Source organism: Theropithecus gelada, chromosome 4, assembly GCF_003255815.1.
Source record: "Theropithecus gelada isolate Dixy chromosome 4, Tgel_1.0, whole genome shotgun sequence".
Classification (NCBI taxonomy): Eukaryota; Metazoa; Chordata; class Mammalia; order Primates; family Cercopithecidae; genus Theropithecus; species Theropithecus gelada.
Genome location: NC_037671.1, coordinates 41,046,710 through 41,063,609, shown reverse-complemented (window position 1 = coordinate 41,063,609; position 16,900 = coordinate 41,046,710). Strand labels below are relative to the sequence as shown.

Here is a 16,900-nt window from a genome sequence, read left to right as displayed (position 1 = left end):
TTATTCAAAGATACATAAAGGCAAGCTTAGAACCCAAACTAATTTAACACCAAAATTACTGTGCAATATAATACAGGTTGAAATATATTTCTGAACCTACATTAATGATCTACATATATAGTTTTGGGCAGCCACTTACCTGACCCTGCCCCAAGGAATCATATGGGGTAAATAGGTGAGTCCAACTTGAGGTAAATATTTTAATATTTAATATTTAATAAGAGAATTATTATTAAGATAAACTATTCTTAAAAGCTTACTTGGGGAACAGAAAATTTGCCTATGTCAATAGGCAACTGTGTTGTTGACCAATTATTTGAGCAATTATGTTTTTAGGTATTGTAATTTGACCCATATTATAGCAAAACTAAAGTAAAAACAAATTATTATACTGAGATTCTTCCATATGTATGAGCATGAAGTTTTTATTCAATTACTTAGGAGTCAGTGTAATATCTTAGTAAACAGAAAACTAAATAGATAACATAAACAAAAGCCCTGAAATAGCCTATGGGAAATACAAAGTCATATACCCATTCACCTAATCCCACTAATTCCCATACAGAAGTTGTTTGTTTGTTTGCTTGCTTGTTTGTTTGTTTGCTTGTTTTGAGACAGAGTTTCGCTCTGTCACCCAGGCTGGAGTGCGATCTCGGCTCACTGCAACCTCTGCCTCCCAGGTTCAAGAGATTCTCTGGCATCAGTCTCCGAGTAGCCGAGATTACAGACTTCTGCCACCATGCCCAGCTAATTTTTGTATTTTTAGTAAATGGGTTTTCACCATGTTGGCCAGGCTGGTCTTGAACTCCTGACCCCCAAGTGATGCTCCTGCCTTGGCTTCCCAAAATGCCCGGATTACAGGTGTGAGCCACCCCACCCAGCCACAGTATCTCTTATATATAATATACTGACACTCTTATATATAATATACTGACACTAACATACTGACGGCCTAGGGGAAGTATCCCAAGTGTAGCAAAGTCACTCCTCCTAGGACAGTGTTCTCAAATGTTAGTGTGCATCAGAGAATCACACAGAGGGCTTTTCAAAAACACAAAATGATTTGCATTCCTATCAGGTTCTAGGTGATGCTGATGCAACTGGTCCTGGGACCACATTTGAGAACCATCACCCTAGGAGATAAAACAAAGCTACCAAGATGTGCGTAACTCTAGCCCTTAGTTCTCTACTCTTCCACCTCCCGTATACACCTGGGTCTCACATAATTACCACCTAAAAGGGACAAAAGCTGTCCACATAGTTCTTCTTGCACAGCTCCATCAGTACTTTCTTGCTGACCCTTTAGCTGTGAAAGCACACAAATTCTCAAAAGCAGTGCACATGACTGGGATAAAAAGACATCAAAATATCAAATGCAATGAATCCTTGCATTTTAGATACATTGTACTCATGAGACTAGCAAAGGAAATGTGAGATCATGCACCAAAATCATGACTGTGAATTAAAAATTCACTTATATTACATAGCATTTTACCAACAGTTCATCTGAGTATCACCTAGTTAAAATGGCATTATTATACCCTTCTTACAGAAGAGAAAATTAAGGTAAAAAGAATTTAAGTAGGCCAGGTTCGGTGTCTCACCCCTGTAATCCCAGCACTTTGAGAGGCCCAGGTGGGCAGATTGCTTGAGCCCAAGAGTTCAAGACCAGCCTGAGAAACATGGCGAAATTTCCTCTCTATATAAATACCAAAAAATTTAGCTGGGCATGGTGATATGTGCCAATGGTCCCAGCTACTTGGGAGGCTTAAGTTGGAGGATGGCCTGAGTCCGGGAGGTTGAAGCTGCAGTGAGCTATAATCACACCACTGCACTCCAGCCTGGGCAAAAGAGCGATAGTCTGTCTCAAAAGAAAACAAAAAAATATGTAAGTGAAGGACACAAAACACACAAGCAAAGCACAGAACCTGGGATTGGACTTCAGCCTTGGGTGTCCAAATTTGTGCTCCTTCCACAGTGCCACAACCCTGCCACCCAGTCACTGGAAAACATTGCCAGTAAGCCAGAAAAGAGATTATCTTGAGCAGTGCTGAATAAAGGGGGCAGGAAAGTGGGAAGGGGTAAAAGTGCCAATGTTGCAGAAACATCTGTATTGGTCAGGGTCCTAGCAAGAAAAGAATTCACACCCAAAGGGGTTTTTTGACAAAACTTTATAAATAAAAAGGCTATTTTGTTTATAAAATAAAAGACTATTTCTAGAGGCTAGAGAAGGATTAAAGGAAACTGCAGCACTAGTAGCAACAATGGGACTAGCAACAAAGGAAACCCCTGATCCCCCAAGGCCTAAAGAGTTGAGAGCTAGAGGAAACAGAATGACTAGGGCCAGGTTGAGAACTGGAGATGCAGGCTGCTCAGGGAGCTACAACTATGGCAGCAGACAACCACAGTCAGGAACACGGCCAGGTGGGGAGCTTCTCTCCCCTTCTGCCCTCCCATCTCCTGCTGTGCCTCCCAGTGGCTGAACCAAGTGGAAACCGGAGAGCAAGAGAGCCCACGTGATAGATTCTATTGCATTCAGCTTTCTATGCCACAGAGCAGGACAGAGACAAAAGGAGAATGGATCCAGAGGCAAACAAAGTAACCATCATACCGTCTGTTGTCCACTTTTTTGTGGTGCCTTTACTGAGCTGCTTTCATCCTGGATTGCACGCCAGGCTTCACATTAAAAGAATACTTTTCCAGGCCCAGCGTGGTGGCTCACACTTGTAATCCCAGCCCTTTGGGAGGTCAAGGCTGGTGGATCCCTTGAGGTCAGGAGTTTGAAATCAGCCTGGCCAAGATGGCAAAACCCTGTCTCTTCTAAAAATACAAAAATTAGCTGGGCATGGTGGCATGCACCCGTAGTCCCAGCTACTCAGGAGGCTGAGGCAGGAGAATCGCTTGAGCCTGGGAGGTGGAGGTTACAGTGAGCTGAGATCGCACCACTGCGCTCCAGCCTGGGTAACAGAGGGAGACTCCGTCTCAAAAAAAATAAAAATGAAAAAATAAAAAACAAAAAACTAAAGAATACTTTTCCATATACCCCCAATTTCCTAAACTGCACCACACCAAATCATGCCACCCCTTGTTTCTTGTTCCATCTCCTTACTCACGTGGTCACCAACCTTGATCCAACCTATCATATGTCCTTGCCTTTTCCCCACAACCAAATAAGCATTCTAATCTTTCAGATTTTGGCACTGGTTTCCCTACTGGGTACACGATTTTCCCTCCACTATGGCTTTGTACACTCACAAGCAACTTTTAAGGAAATACGTTTGGCAGCTTGATTCTTCCTCAATGCCTGCATTTCCCATTCCTTGCAGCCTAAGCAGTGTCTGGCCTGGACCATAATGACCTTCAAAGTAGAATCTAACCACATGGACCCAAAGTCTGAGACATATCCCAGGAATAGCAAATAGAAGGCTTTGTAGGCACATGCTACTGTAGCATGCTAGCCAGTAAGAATTCCTCCAAACAGAGAATACCAGCCCAGAAATCCAGATGGCAAATACTTAAAGTTGGATTACTGCATGTGCCCACCTCCCCCACCCCACCTTAGTTCTAGCAGTTACTCTTTCATGAAGGCAGTGATCAGGACACAATGCCTATGCCTATACCCTTTGCAGAAGGTATAGGGATTCCAGTTGTGGTGTTATCCAAATTTGTGGCCCAGCAATTTTCAGGTGAAACAAAATCGATCACTTATCTTCCTTCCTCCTTAACCAAATGCAGGAATGATCCTCGGGACAGGCCTGAAGCCTGGGCCTACTAAGAAATGACTTTTTAGAAATTGGCCTCGCCTTGTTCTCATTGTCATTATCTCAGGGATGCATATAAGGTTGTTTTGCACCAGTTGCTTAGAAAGGCTAGAAAGACATGTAGCCAGAATCGTCACAGAAACTAGAACTCATTGGGGAAAGGAGACCATTAAAACAAACAAACCCAACTTGAGAATAGCAAAGAAAATCCTCTTACTATTTGGTTGGCATTGTCCACAGTCAGGACCAGCTACAGAATTTGATGAACCCAGTGCAAAATGAAAATGAGAGACATTTACCAAAGAATTATCAAGAACTTCAAAATGGTGACAAAAGATCATCAAACCAAGCACAGTGACATTCTAAGCACAGGGGCCTCTGTAACTACACAGCCCATATATCCATGAAGCCAGCCTTGACCACAGCAGTAAATTCCAGCAGGGAACTTTGGTGACCTGGGAAACCACAACTTACTTCCAGTTGCTTGCTGTGACACCTCTTGTTTTATGTACACATCTCCATGAATTCTATATACTTTGTCATTATAATAGCTTAGAGCTATTGATGTCTTTGCATCAGTCACATCCCCATCTAACTATTAGAGCTACACAACAGGACCAAGAAAATGAGCAATCCCATTTCTACTGTCGGGGAACTGCCAGGACCATATTCTTATAAGGATACTGGATGACATGAAGCGCAGACAATTTTGCAGAATTTAGCAATGCACTGTATGAAGCAAGGGGTAGCTCTTTATTATTACTATTATTATTATTATTATTATTATTATTATTATATGAGTTGGAGTCTCACTCTATCGCCAAGGATGGAGTGTAGTGGTGCAATCTCGGCTCACTGCAACCTCTGCCTCCTGGGTTCAAGCGATCCTCCTGCCTTAACCTCCCAAGTAGCTGGGACTACAGGCACATGCCACCACACCCAGCTAATTTTTATATTTTTAGTAGAGACAGGGTTTCATTATTTTGGGTAGGCTGGTCTTGAACTTCCGACCTCAAGTGATTTGCCCACCTCAGCTTCCCAAAGTGCTTGGATTACAGGTGTGAGCTGCTGCACCCGGCCGGGAGTAGCTCTTTTAGGCACTGTTCCATAGAACCCTGGCTCCTAGAGCAAGCTAAAGAGTTTTGCCCATGTTTGATGACCCCTATAAAAGCAGGGGATACGGCCCCCACGGTGACAACCTCACCACAACCCCACCTCACCCCAACTCTCCCACCAGTGCATTCAGTGAGAAAATCCGCTCACCAGCAGTCTGCACCTGCTCACTGGTCTTTCTGGGATACCAGCCCAGTCCACTCCTAGGGTTGAGAAAAAGCCCAAGAAGCTAGTGGTAGTTTTATTGAAAATTATCTTAGAACCAGAGCTATGAGGAGGGAAGCTATGACACAAGTGTATCATACATTACTATAATTAGGGTGACCACATCAATTTATTATCCAAAACTTTTAGTAGTGTCAGGAGGTACTGTTAATCATGCCAGGAAAATAGGTATAATCCAGAACTGTCCCTGGCACACTGAGACATACGGTAACCTGACCTGCAATCACATCACTATTTCTACTACCGTATACTCATACAATAGTCACTGTTCCCTGACTTATTTATGCAGTTTTTCTCTACAAGTGATTTGCATATGTAATTCATATAATCCGTACTTGCAAAATATTACCTACCGTCACTCAACTATGCCTCTAACTTCTGACATCATTCTAAGCTAGAAGTTTAGCCAAAATTCTAGTTGCTAAGTCTTCTCTTCTTCCTCCACAACAGTAAACCTGACTAGAAATACCATTCAGCTGGGCCGGGTGCAGTGGCTCAGGCCTGTACCAGCACTTTGGGAGGCCAAGGTGGGCGGATCATGAGGTCAGGAGTTAGAGACCATCTTGGCCAACATGGTGAAACCCCATCTCTACTAAAAATACAAAAAATTTAAAAATAGCTGGGTATGGTGGCGCATGCCTGTAGTCCCAGCTACTCACGAGGCTGAGGCAGGAGAATCCAGAAGTCAAGGTTAAATAGTGAGTCGAGATCGCGCCACTGCACTCCAGCCTGGCAACAGAGCGAGCCTCCGTCCCAAACAAACAAATAAATTTAATTTAATTTAAAAAGAAATACCATTCAACTGGCTATAATTATATAAACTAAATCTTCTCCTCTAGTCAGTAAAATTCCAACTTTAATCTTTTTCTTTTTAGACAAGATCTCACTCTGTCAGCCAGGCTGGAGTACTCACCACATCCTCCACCTCCCAGGCTCAAGAGTTCCTCCCACCCCAGCCTCCTGAGTAGCTGGCACCACAGGTACAGTGTACCACGCCCAACCAATTTTTGTGTTTCTTGCAGAGACGAGTTTCGCCATGTTGCCCAGGCTACTCTCAAACTCCTGGCCTCAAGCAATCCTCAGACCTCAGCCTCCCAAAGTGCTGGGATTACAGGCATGAGCCACTATGCCCTGCCCCAACTTTGTCTTTCTAAATGATTTTTGTTGTTGTTTAGGACAACTCTGTTTTCCTAAGTTAATCACTTACTCAAAGAGCAATTAAAATATAATGATAAGACTTAAACTTACAGATGGGCAATCCAAAATTAATTCTTCCACAGTTACTACGTCCAGGCCAAGATTTCCTGCTAGAATTTCAAATATATATTTGTATGAAGGGTCAATTTTCTGTCTTCGGCTTTCCCTTGCCTCTCTAAATCTTGCCTAAGGAATGAAAACCAAGCGTCAAAATTGCAATTCTGCAGAGAAAACATCAAACTATTTCATATTTTGTAAAGTAAAAGTATTTCGTATTTGTAAAGGAAAGTGGCACGCATGAAAAATCTTATTAGAAGCAAACCTGTCTCTCTTTTAATGTTTCCTGCAGATTGGGAAGGCCACTCATACTCCGGCGGTATCTGGAGGACCGCCGGGAAGACAGGGAGGACAGCACTTCCGAAATCACTGATTGAACCGGTCGCGGTGCAAGCCTGGGTCGAACTCTATTCAGATCCGCTTCATCATCATCCGGAAGAACTATCCCTTCTTCAGAAGGAATGAGATCCCGATAATCCACCACAGAAGGAACATCATCTTCTGGGGAAAGAGAGAAATTATCTTCCGCCGGAGCCTCCACCGTTGGAGGGCGCGGGGCCTCTTCCTCTTCTGAACGGGGAGGGCCAGCCTCTTCCGTGGAGGGAGGAGCCTCTGCTCCCTCAGAGGGGGCGCCGCCTTCTTCAGCATCCTTCTCCATCCTCTGTCGTTATGCTTCAAAACCTAGAATTATAACAGAGGTTCGTTTAAAACTACAGTAAATTGAGTGTTGTACGTTTTTATTCCTCCCCTTTTAGCTAGACAAGCAGCAAAATCATCAAGTTCTGCCTTGCCATATTATCTAAGGAAGCTTAGTTTATGGGGCGGGAGAGGTGATATCTTTAGTGAGGACAGCACACACACACACACACACACACACACACACACACACACACCTGGGAGCTTTTTCAAACTTTAAGTGCTCCTCCTGATTATGTTATGGCCCTAGGGGACTGTCCCTCCACGCACATCCCATCCCTGCCATAGTAACCCCGGCAATTCATGGGAGGGCACCTGTCCTCAGGTGCCTTAGGGCTAAAAAAAGATTGAGAGCCACTAAATTAGAGGACAGAGTGTAGATCACTGCCAAGGTACTCACTGTACAAGAGACCAAGCAAAGAATTTTGTGAACTCTAAATGTTCCTTGCTTCAAGGAACTCTGTGATGCAATACAGTTCATCAATCAGACATTCTACTGTCTGCCATCTCATCTACCATAAAAGCATAAAACATCCTCTTAGCAGCCAAAGTAAATAACCCCAAGACCAAACAGAAAGTCCACACTGAAAAGTGATTGTGACTATTTATTAAGGCAATGGTACTATAGAAAGCATAAATGTAGCCTACCTAATCAGAAAAGCTCTGATAATAAAGAAGTGTAGAAGTAATGAGCACATAACCATGGAAATTAGGGGACGCCAGTGGAAGAAGAGATGTCAGCTACAGACAAAAATCATATTGTAGGACAATAATGATGCCTCCAACCAAATAAATATGTTTTCAGGATGTGGTTAAAATCCAGAAACCAGAATAATAGTAAATATTTGGAGAACAAAAGGATACATTCCCAAACACGTAAGAAGACAGAAAAAGAGGTTTCTAGTGAGAAATTCTGAGGACACAGATGCAGACCTGGCCTAAGTAAGATGGAGCTTCTTACAATGGGTCACCAGCAGACACGACACAGAGCCAGCCTGTCACCTATGCCCCACAACTGCCCTCTCCAAGTTTTCCAGAGAACTCATAAACAGCTGTAATTGTTTGTTTGATACCCTTAATTGGCCTACTCAAGGACAAACTGACCTATCTTTTAACCTATCAGTTAACCAGTTTACCCACCCACTGCCCCTAGAATGTGTCAACATAAACCATTGTTCCCAAACTACTATCGGCAGGGTTTTTTTAGCCTTCCCTCTCCCCACTCCCTTTCTCTCTCTTTCTCTCTCTCTCTCTCTCTCTCTCTCTCTCTTTTGTGACAGGGCCTCACTTTACCACCTGGGCTCAGGTGCAGTGGCGCGATCATAGCTCACTGCAGCTTTGACCTCCCAGGCTTGTGACCCTCCCACTTCAGCCTCCCAAGTAGCTAAGACTACAGGTGCATGCCACTAGCCTGGCTTATGTATTTATTTATTTATTATTTTTATTTTTCGTAGAGACAAGGTCTTGTTATGTTGCTGAGACTGGTCTCATGGTACTGCCAAACAGTACCAGTACTCAAGCTCCTGGCTTCAAGTGATCATCCCACCTCAGCCTTCTGAGTAGCTGGGACAACAGGAATGTACCACCATGCATGGCTAATTTTTTTATTTTTCAGTTTTAGAGACAGGGTCTCACTCTGTTGCTCAGGCTGGTCACAAACTCAATAATTCTTAAACTTGGTCTTTTGAGGTAATTTTCTATATGTTTGTTCCTCTTCATTCTTTTTCCTTTTGTCTCCTCTGCACATTTTCAAACAACCTGTCTGAGTTCTGTGATTCTTTCTTTGCTTGATCTGCTGTTGAGAACCTCTAATAAGTTTTTTAGCTCAGCAAATATATTTCTTAATTCCAAAATTTATGGGTTTTTTATCTCAATCTCTTTGTTAACCTTCTCTGATAAATTTCTGAATTGTTTTTCTGTGTTATCTTGGAGATCACTGAGTTTCCTTAAAACTGCTATTTCGAATTCTTGGTCAGAGGGTTCACATATTGCGTTCTTATTAGGGTTAGTCGCTGGTTTTCTTGCTTTGTCCTTTTGAAGAGGTCATGATCCTCTGTTTGTTATTGTTTCTTGTGAATGTATGTGTATGTCTTTGTGTTGAAGGATTAATTATTTACTCCAGTCTTCTCTGGCTGGTTTTGGTTTTTATTGGATATGTCTGCTTAGAGACTCTTTATAATTTACCTGTGGATTTTCTTTTCTTTTTCACTAGGTCACTGACTCATTTCCAGCACTAGATGTCAGCTTAAGCCTGGGTTTGCCTTAGTTCTAGTAATCAGATTGCTGCCCATCCAAAATGGGGGAAGTCCTAAAGGGATTATCCCAGCATTGTGGGAATGCTGGCTAGGGGTTCATGCCTAAGGGAACTGGGGAATGAGCTTCCTACAGCATGGTACTGCCAAACAGCAACTCTGATTTGGTGTCTTCTTTGGCCAAGTTACAGAGCAGAGTTTCCAGGACTGGGGATGGTAGTCCCATCTCCCTCCTTCATCTCTGGCTATCCTCAGGGATATTTCTCCCTTTAGTACTGTTGATACTGCCTGTGGATTGAGGCAGGAACAGGTCTGCTGCCATGGAACCCAAGATGGTAGGAAAGTTGGTTGTTCACTTCAATCTCACTTTGCCCATTAGAGAAACCATAAGACTGGGGAAAATTTTCCATTTGCCTGGTGCCAGGCAGACTGGGGATAAGGAGTGTCATGCTATGGAAGTCCAATTCTCTTACCATCTGCTTAGAGGTTTTTTCACTTCTCTGTGGTACTAGAAATGATCTCATCCTTATATCTGAGTTTTGGGATATTGCTGGTGATAATCTTAACATTGTGTGTTTGTTTCCATTTTCTGGTGGTCAGGGAGAAGCAGCAGCCAGCTTGCTTCTACGCCACCATTTTGAAATACAGTGTCAGGGTGCATTTTTGAGCTTGGTAGGGTTTTAGGGCTGCACCTTAATGGTTAGCCCATTCGCAGTAAAAATATTTGGTGGCAGGTCTAATGCTGGGCAGAATAGGTGTCCATCTGTGAAACGGCAGCCCAGGCATTCCTCTGACACTAGAGGGAGTGGGCTGTGATGATCCGCTGCGTTAGCTACACCTCTTCCAGGTCTCTGGAGAAGCCCTGCCTCTTGTCTTAAGAATACAACTTCACAGTGGATTGGATGAAAAAATATACACCATGGTATACTGTGCAGCCATAAAAAAAAACAAGTCTTCTGAAGGAATATGTATGCAGCCAGCGGCCATTATCCTAAGTGAACTAACGCAGAAACAGAAAACCAAATACCTCATGTTCACACTTATAAGTAGGGACTAAACACTGGGTATACATGACATAAAGATGAAAACAACAGACACTGGGGGTACAAGAGGGGGAAGGGAAGGATGGGGTGAGGGTTGAAAAACTACCTATTGGGTACTATGCTCACTATCTGGGTGATAGGTTTAATCATACTCCAAACCTCAGCATCATGCAATAAACCTTTGTAAGAAATCTTCATATGTATCCCCTGAATCCAAAATAAAAGTTGAAAAAAAAAAAAAAGACTACTTCAAGCCACAAATACTCAACAACTAGAGCTAATATAGCACCCCCTAGATGTCTTGCCTGAAATCCAGCCAAGACAAGAATTCCTGAAGAATTCAGTCTCATTTAGGAGATAAAGTCAGCTATATGAATCAATCAAGAATGTTAAATTGTGACGTTCTGCTGAAAAAGGAATTTAAAGAAGGAAGAGATAAATGTGGACAAAATAGACAAAGAGGATTTCATGGAGGATTTGAACATTAGTTGGCCTTAAAGGGTGAGTAGGAGTCAATAAGAAGCAGAAGGAAGAAATGTAAACAGAGAAGTAAAGAGGTAAACTATAAAAAGCTATGAACAGGCCAAATCAGGGAAAATTTAGCTGGGAAAAAAGAGTTTAGAACTACATCATATCATATTCATTCTTCCAAAAGACCACAAACAGCAAGGATTCAGAATCTGTTAAAATAAGTAATAAATGTAGTTTTTATATAAGCAGACTTTTGTGACTGTGAACACTGACATACAGACTTTGTTTCTGTGAATACGAGTGTCTGTAAACACTGAAAATTGGGATTAATCTCTACTGTGTGTCAGAAAAAAATAAATTATAAATAATTTGTTACAGTTTAAATTTTGTTAAAATAGATCATATATCTAAGATTCCCAAAGAAATATATAAATACATGATCACTGCCATTTTGGAGAGATTTTGCTTAACAAAATTGTCGAATCTTCCCTCCAATGAAATACTGTAATTTGAGATGCATTTTCTACATGGTTTTTGAGTGTCAAATATTCCTTGGCAGGTAACAAACTCTAAATACTAAGAGATCAACTTATGACTTCCAAAGAGTGATGCAATTATTTAATTTTAAGTTAGAAAATGTATGCAACTACTTTATATAGAGGAATTCCTAAAAACTATAGCAAAAATGAAAAAATCTTACCAACTATATATATATAGATATTCTATATCTATATATATATACACACACATACACACAAGGTTGGTGGTTCACTACAACATGTTTGTAATAGCAAAAACAAGCAAGAAAACACACAGACACACACACACCTTGGAAACAACCAAAATGTCCCTCAATGAAGGGCCCACTAATTGTTCTGTACTACCTTTGTTCAATAAAATTTTAATGCATCATTATCAATACAAAGAATGAGGTAGGGCTATATATGCAGATATGTAAAACTCTCCAAGACATACTGTTACATAAAAAAAGCAAGATACATTGCATAATAACACCATCCCATAAATGTTTTAAAGTGTGTATATGTGTACATATGGTATTTCATCAATTCTAAGATGCATACTTTAAGAAGGTTTAATCTACAGCATTTTTTTTGTGTGTCTCAGCACTTTATGCAGTTACATAAAATACCTAATTTGCATGTATAGGATTGCAAAAAAATTGTAATCAGTAATAGTTTAGATTTGATAAAGTGCCGTATAAGTCTTCTAGGGAGAATACACAATAAATTATTAACAAGAATCACTTTGAGTGAAAGAGATTGAAGAAGGGAAGTAGAAGAAGAATTTTTACTTTCCAATTTTCTAACTTTCAGTATGGTTCTTTTCTAAAAAAAAAAACATGTGTACATTTTAGTTGTATTATATGTGTGCATATCATATATAGTAACATCTATGACCAGCCTGGGCAACATGGAGAAACCCAGTCTTGACAATAAATGGAAAAAATTAGCCAGGCGTGGTGGCATGCACCTGTAGTCCCAGCTACTTGGAGGGCTGAGGAGGGAGGATAGCTTGAGCCCAGGAGGTCAAGGCTGCAGTGAGCCAAGATGGTGCCACTGCACTCCAGTCTGGGTGACAGAGTGAGAGCCTGTCTTTAAAAAAAAAAAAAATTAGGACCTAAAATTCCCTACAAATCTACCCCCAAGCATTCACATTCTGCTGACCCATAGAGCACGAAGTGAATGTGGCATCAACACTTGTTCACTTTCTCTGGGTCCTTCTCTCCTTCACAGACAACTTGCTCTGTTGTGCAGGCTGGAGCACAGTGATGCAAGCACGGCTTATTGCAGTCCTCACTTTCTGGGCTCAAACGATCCTCTTACTTCAGCCTCCCGAGTAGCTAGGACTAAAGGCATACGCAATCACATTTGGCTGTTCTCTTTTGGTTTGGGTTTTGGTTTTTCTGTAGAGATGGGATCTCACTATGCAGCCCAGGCTGGATGCAATCATTTTCAATTCCCACCATCCGTTCTCCTTAAGTTTAATTTTAAGGATTCAGTGAACTTCCACAAAGTCATCCCTAGTTATTTTCAGGAGCATTCCCAGGTGTTGGACTCCTCCACACCTAGGCATACTACAGTAAGTGAGCAAGTTGCATACCTGTGTGCTGGGTACAGCCAATTCAACCACCCCCTTTTCTCCTGCACCCATTTCTGTAACCCTGTCCCAAATGCATTAGTTCATTCAACAATATTGCGCGTCTTCTGCATGTGTGGCCACTGTGGCTACATAAAAGACTAAGGACTTCTCCAAAGTAAAATGCACAATCAAATCGGTGTGACAGACTATTGAATACAACACAAGATGGTCAATGTCAATGACAAGTGAATTAACGAAGGGCTAAGGGAGCTCAGCAGGCAGCAAAACTTCTGGAAAAAAAAAACTTGACAGAAAAGGTACCACACGAGTCAAGTCTAAAGAAGAGTTGTCAGGAGAAGATGGGAGAGAGAAACATTCTAGGCAGAAGGTGGGGACAGTGGGGTACTAAAGCAGAGAAGCAAAAACAGACACAACTAGCTTGGGAAAAGTAGTAAATTCAGTGATGAGACTTTTGGGCTAGAGGGGAATGAGAAGGGTAGAGGAACGGGAAATAAGCCTGGAAGGATAGGTATTTTTTTGTTTTATTTTTGAATTTTAAAAAATATATAGGTGTGTGGCTGGGTGCCGTGGCTCACGCCTGTAATCCCAGAACTTTGGAGGCTGAGGTGGGCGGATCACAAAGTCAGGAGATCGAGACCATCCTGGCTAACACTGTGAAACCCCGTCTCTACTAAAAATACAAAAAAAAAAAAAATCAGCTGGGCGTGGTGGCAGGCGCCTGTAATCCCAGCTACTCAGGAGGCTGAGGCAGGAGAATGGCTTGAACCTGGGAGGCAGAGATTGCAGTGAGCTGAGATCGCGCCACTGCACTCCAACCTGGGTGACAGAGCGAGACTCCGTGTCAAAAAAAATATGCATATATGTATATATATGTATATATTTTTATTTTAATAGCTTTTGGGGTACAGGTGGGTTTTTTTTTACATGGATGCATTGGATAGTGGTGAAGTCTGCGATTTCAGGGTCATCCAGGTAGTGTACATTGTACGCGATATGTAGTTTTTTCATCCCTCACCCCCCTCCCACCCTTCCCTTTCTGAGTCTCCAAAGTCCACTATACCCCTCTGGATGCCTTTGCGCAGCTATAGCTTAGCTCCCACTCATAGTTGAGAACGTGCGGTATTTGATTTTCTATTCTCAAAACCAGGAGTGGGTGTGAAGTAACTTAGATGTCCAGTGAAGAGACTGACGAAGGGCAGTGACTCAGCTGGAGTTTTGAAGCGGGGGTTCCCTGAGTTCAACCAACAGAGGTGGAGGGCTGAACTGTAGCGTGGATTCCAGTCACCTAAAAAGAAGGAAAGGGGGCGGGGAACCCGGCTGCTGCAGGGCCTCCCGGGCAGGGGCCGGCAGCTCACAGCGCGCCCCGACCAGGCACTTACCAGCCCCAATGCCCCGACCACTCGGCCCACTGAGGCCGGCCCGAGCGGCTGCGCTGCCCCGGGGGAGCTGCTCCGGCCTCCGCGGCCCGGAGCGAGGCTGACGGTTGGGAGTCCGAGACAGGCTCGCTCCGGGGCGCCGTTCCCTTCCGGAAGCAGCTGGAGGGGCACGGGCAGCCCCCGCGTTCCCCAGTGAAGGACGCAGCCACGGAGCCCGAGGACTGAAACATTGTTTAGAGGGCCCCGGGCACTGAAGGGCGGCTTCCTGGAGATGGACATTTGGAGTGCAGTGCCAGGGGCTTGGGAGGATTCCCGCGTATTCGTGGAAATACGGAAATATATAACATAATGTTTTCCATGACCTTTACAATTTCTGAAGTTACTTAGTGTTTTCCTGGAGAACCTAAGAAATGTTTCCTGGTGAGTCAGTGTGTTCAGAAACCTGTGACTGATGAGAGAGAGAGATTCTGGGGGAAAACTGACTTCTCTCCCAAGTCCACCTCCTCCCCTCTCCAGTACGTTTCTGCTTCTGCTGTAACTGCCGGACATGATGTGAGCGGTTCGTTTTTAGTTGGGTGTGTTAACCAAAGAAAAAAAATGTAGTCATTTAAATAGTTAAAATTAGTTGTATTCAGATGTCTTACTGAGGACTGCAATTCGGGAGAGTCTTTCAGAGACTCTGTGAGACTGCTCCAAAGCTTAGGTGGCATGTGATGGGAAGTGGCATCAGATGTGCTCAGCAGTTGCATCAGGTGAGCTCAGCAGTTACATTTGAGCAAAATCTCATCAAGGGTGGGGTCCAAGGGTACATCTGGTTATAGATTATAAAGGCATAATCATTAATCCTATCAGTTATTATCCTATTATGTACAGGAAGAGGCATGAGTTAGGATCCTTGAACTTTTGCAAGAACAGATTCATGCAAGAGATGTCATCATCTTCAGCGGCATTCTTCCAGGGGCTGCACTTAGTCACTGAGTTAAGGGATTTGTGAAATTTGACTGCCAAAGATTCTCTGACATTCTGCTGGCAAGCAGAATGAGCAAATATAGCTTCTTACATAAACTATTTTGTCTCACAGGTGTGAAAGTCAGTCTTTGAATGTTGAGCAGATCAATGTGAAATGAGGACTGAAAGGTCTGTCAACTAAAAAAAAAACAATTAATATAAAAAATCACAAATTACATAAACCATAGTCCATCCATATTAATAGACATTACTCAGTGATTATACAATATAAGCTTATGGGGGCAAGGGATTCCTGCATATCCCTGCTGAGTATGCCAAAATGCAAGACCTACCTGCCCTCTAACTCTGAGCCACTTCCTTCACTGATCTGTAGGCAACTAAGTAGGCTACAGCAATCAAGGCATGAGAAGGCACAATTGCTCACTTCCCAGGGGAAAGGGACTAGCTTGTTTGCTGCTCCATACGAAAGATGCTGAGCACTTAGCCCCAGATTCTTTACCTGCCTCCCAGTTCACTGCCTGCATCTGGACCCATGGGGTTGCCCAGTGGGACTTGGGTTTGGGGGAACTGGCCTCCCATATGATACTCCTGCCATTTGTTGGCCTACGGGTAATAAGTGCTCTCCCTCTTGTCCATCGAATCTCATTGTGTACTTTTCGCACTGATGGAGCTGGGGCAGGTTTTATACTTGCCATCTTTTCCTGTCTCTATTCTCTCTCTCTAGTCTCATATGGTAAGAAACAAAACAGAATAGCATATTCCTTAATAAAGAGCCTTAAATATATTCATTCATATGCTTTAACCTGCAAATGCCTCTTTTGAAAATACATTCCTAAGAAATAATACTAAATATGGACAAAGCTTTGGTTTTATAGATGCTTTGCTGTATTAGGTTTGTAGCACTGTGATCCATGCAATAGTTTCATTAACTCTGGCAGAAAACTAGCTTCATGGAATACTGCCAAATGATAGCACTCCTGAGAATGCCTGAGATATAGGAAAACTGTACCTTCCGCAGAGTTCTCTTGAGGCTTAACAGAAAGTAAACCCCATGCAGCACTTATATAAGACATTAAGTGCCCACGATCCTGAGTATTTAGTGTCCCTGAAAATACAATAAGGGAACACATATAAAAACACTTAGCACAGTAGTACATGGTAATGGCTAAATCAATGCTAGCTGTTATTTGTAGTAGTTTACTATTAGTGTGTGTAGTGAAGAAAAATACTGAACTGGTAATCAGGGAAACTGAGTCCTATAACTGTGCTACTCAACAAATAACTGTTTAGTTGACTAACCTTCAGATTGTGAAACTGCTCTATGACTGGATGTCCTCATTTGTAAAAAGAAATGGGGGAGTTGTGATAATCTCTAAGTTCCCTTCCAGTTCGAAAAATGTCTAACTCTATGATGAGTTTGGTTTCAAGCCTCATCGATTGAGAGGAAGATAATACTATTGACTGAAATAAAAATGTCAAAACAACCAATTGGAAATGTCTAGGTGTTGTAGAGAATATGCAGTTAAGGTACACAGATTATCAATATTTATTATGTTATAATTGTCCTAAAGTACCACATGATCGTATTATCATATAACAATTTAAGTAGCCAGTTATTC

General features: G+C 42.4%; 1 protein-coding gene across 2 annotated transcripts in view; it reads right to left on the bottom strand.

Moving 5' to 3' along the window:
- Positions 1–14,378, bottom strand: part of DNAH8 (dynein axonemal heavy chain 8) — a 322,639-nt gene extending 308,261 nt beyond the window's left edge. For both annotated transcript variants that reach the window (XM_025382614.1, XM_025382615.1), the window contains exons 1-4: positions 14,312–14,378; positions 12,800–12,810; positions 6,619–7,034; positions 6,348–6,482 (exon numbers count right to left, since the gene is read on the bottom strand). In XM_025382614.1, coding sequence (XP_025238399.1) covers positions 6,348–6,482; positions 6,619–7,011 — 528 coding nt within the window. In that variant the 5' untranslated portion in view covers positions 7,012–7,034; positions 12,800–12,810; positions 14,312–14,378. The remainder of the gene's footprint in view (positions 1–6,347; positions 6,483–6,618; positions 7,035–12,799; positions 12,811–14,311) is intronic.
- Between the last annotated feature and the right edge of the window lie 2,522 nt (positions 14,379–16,900).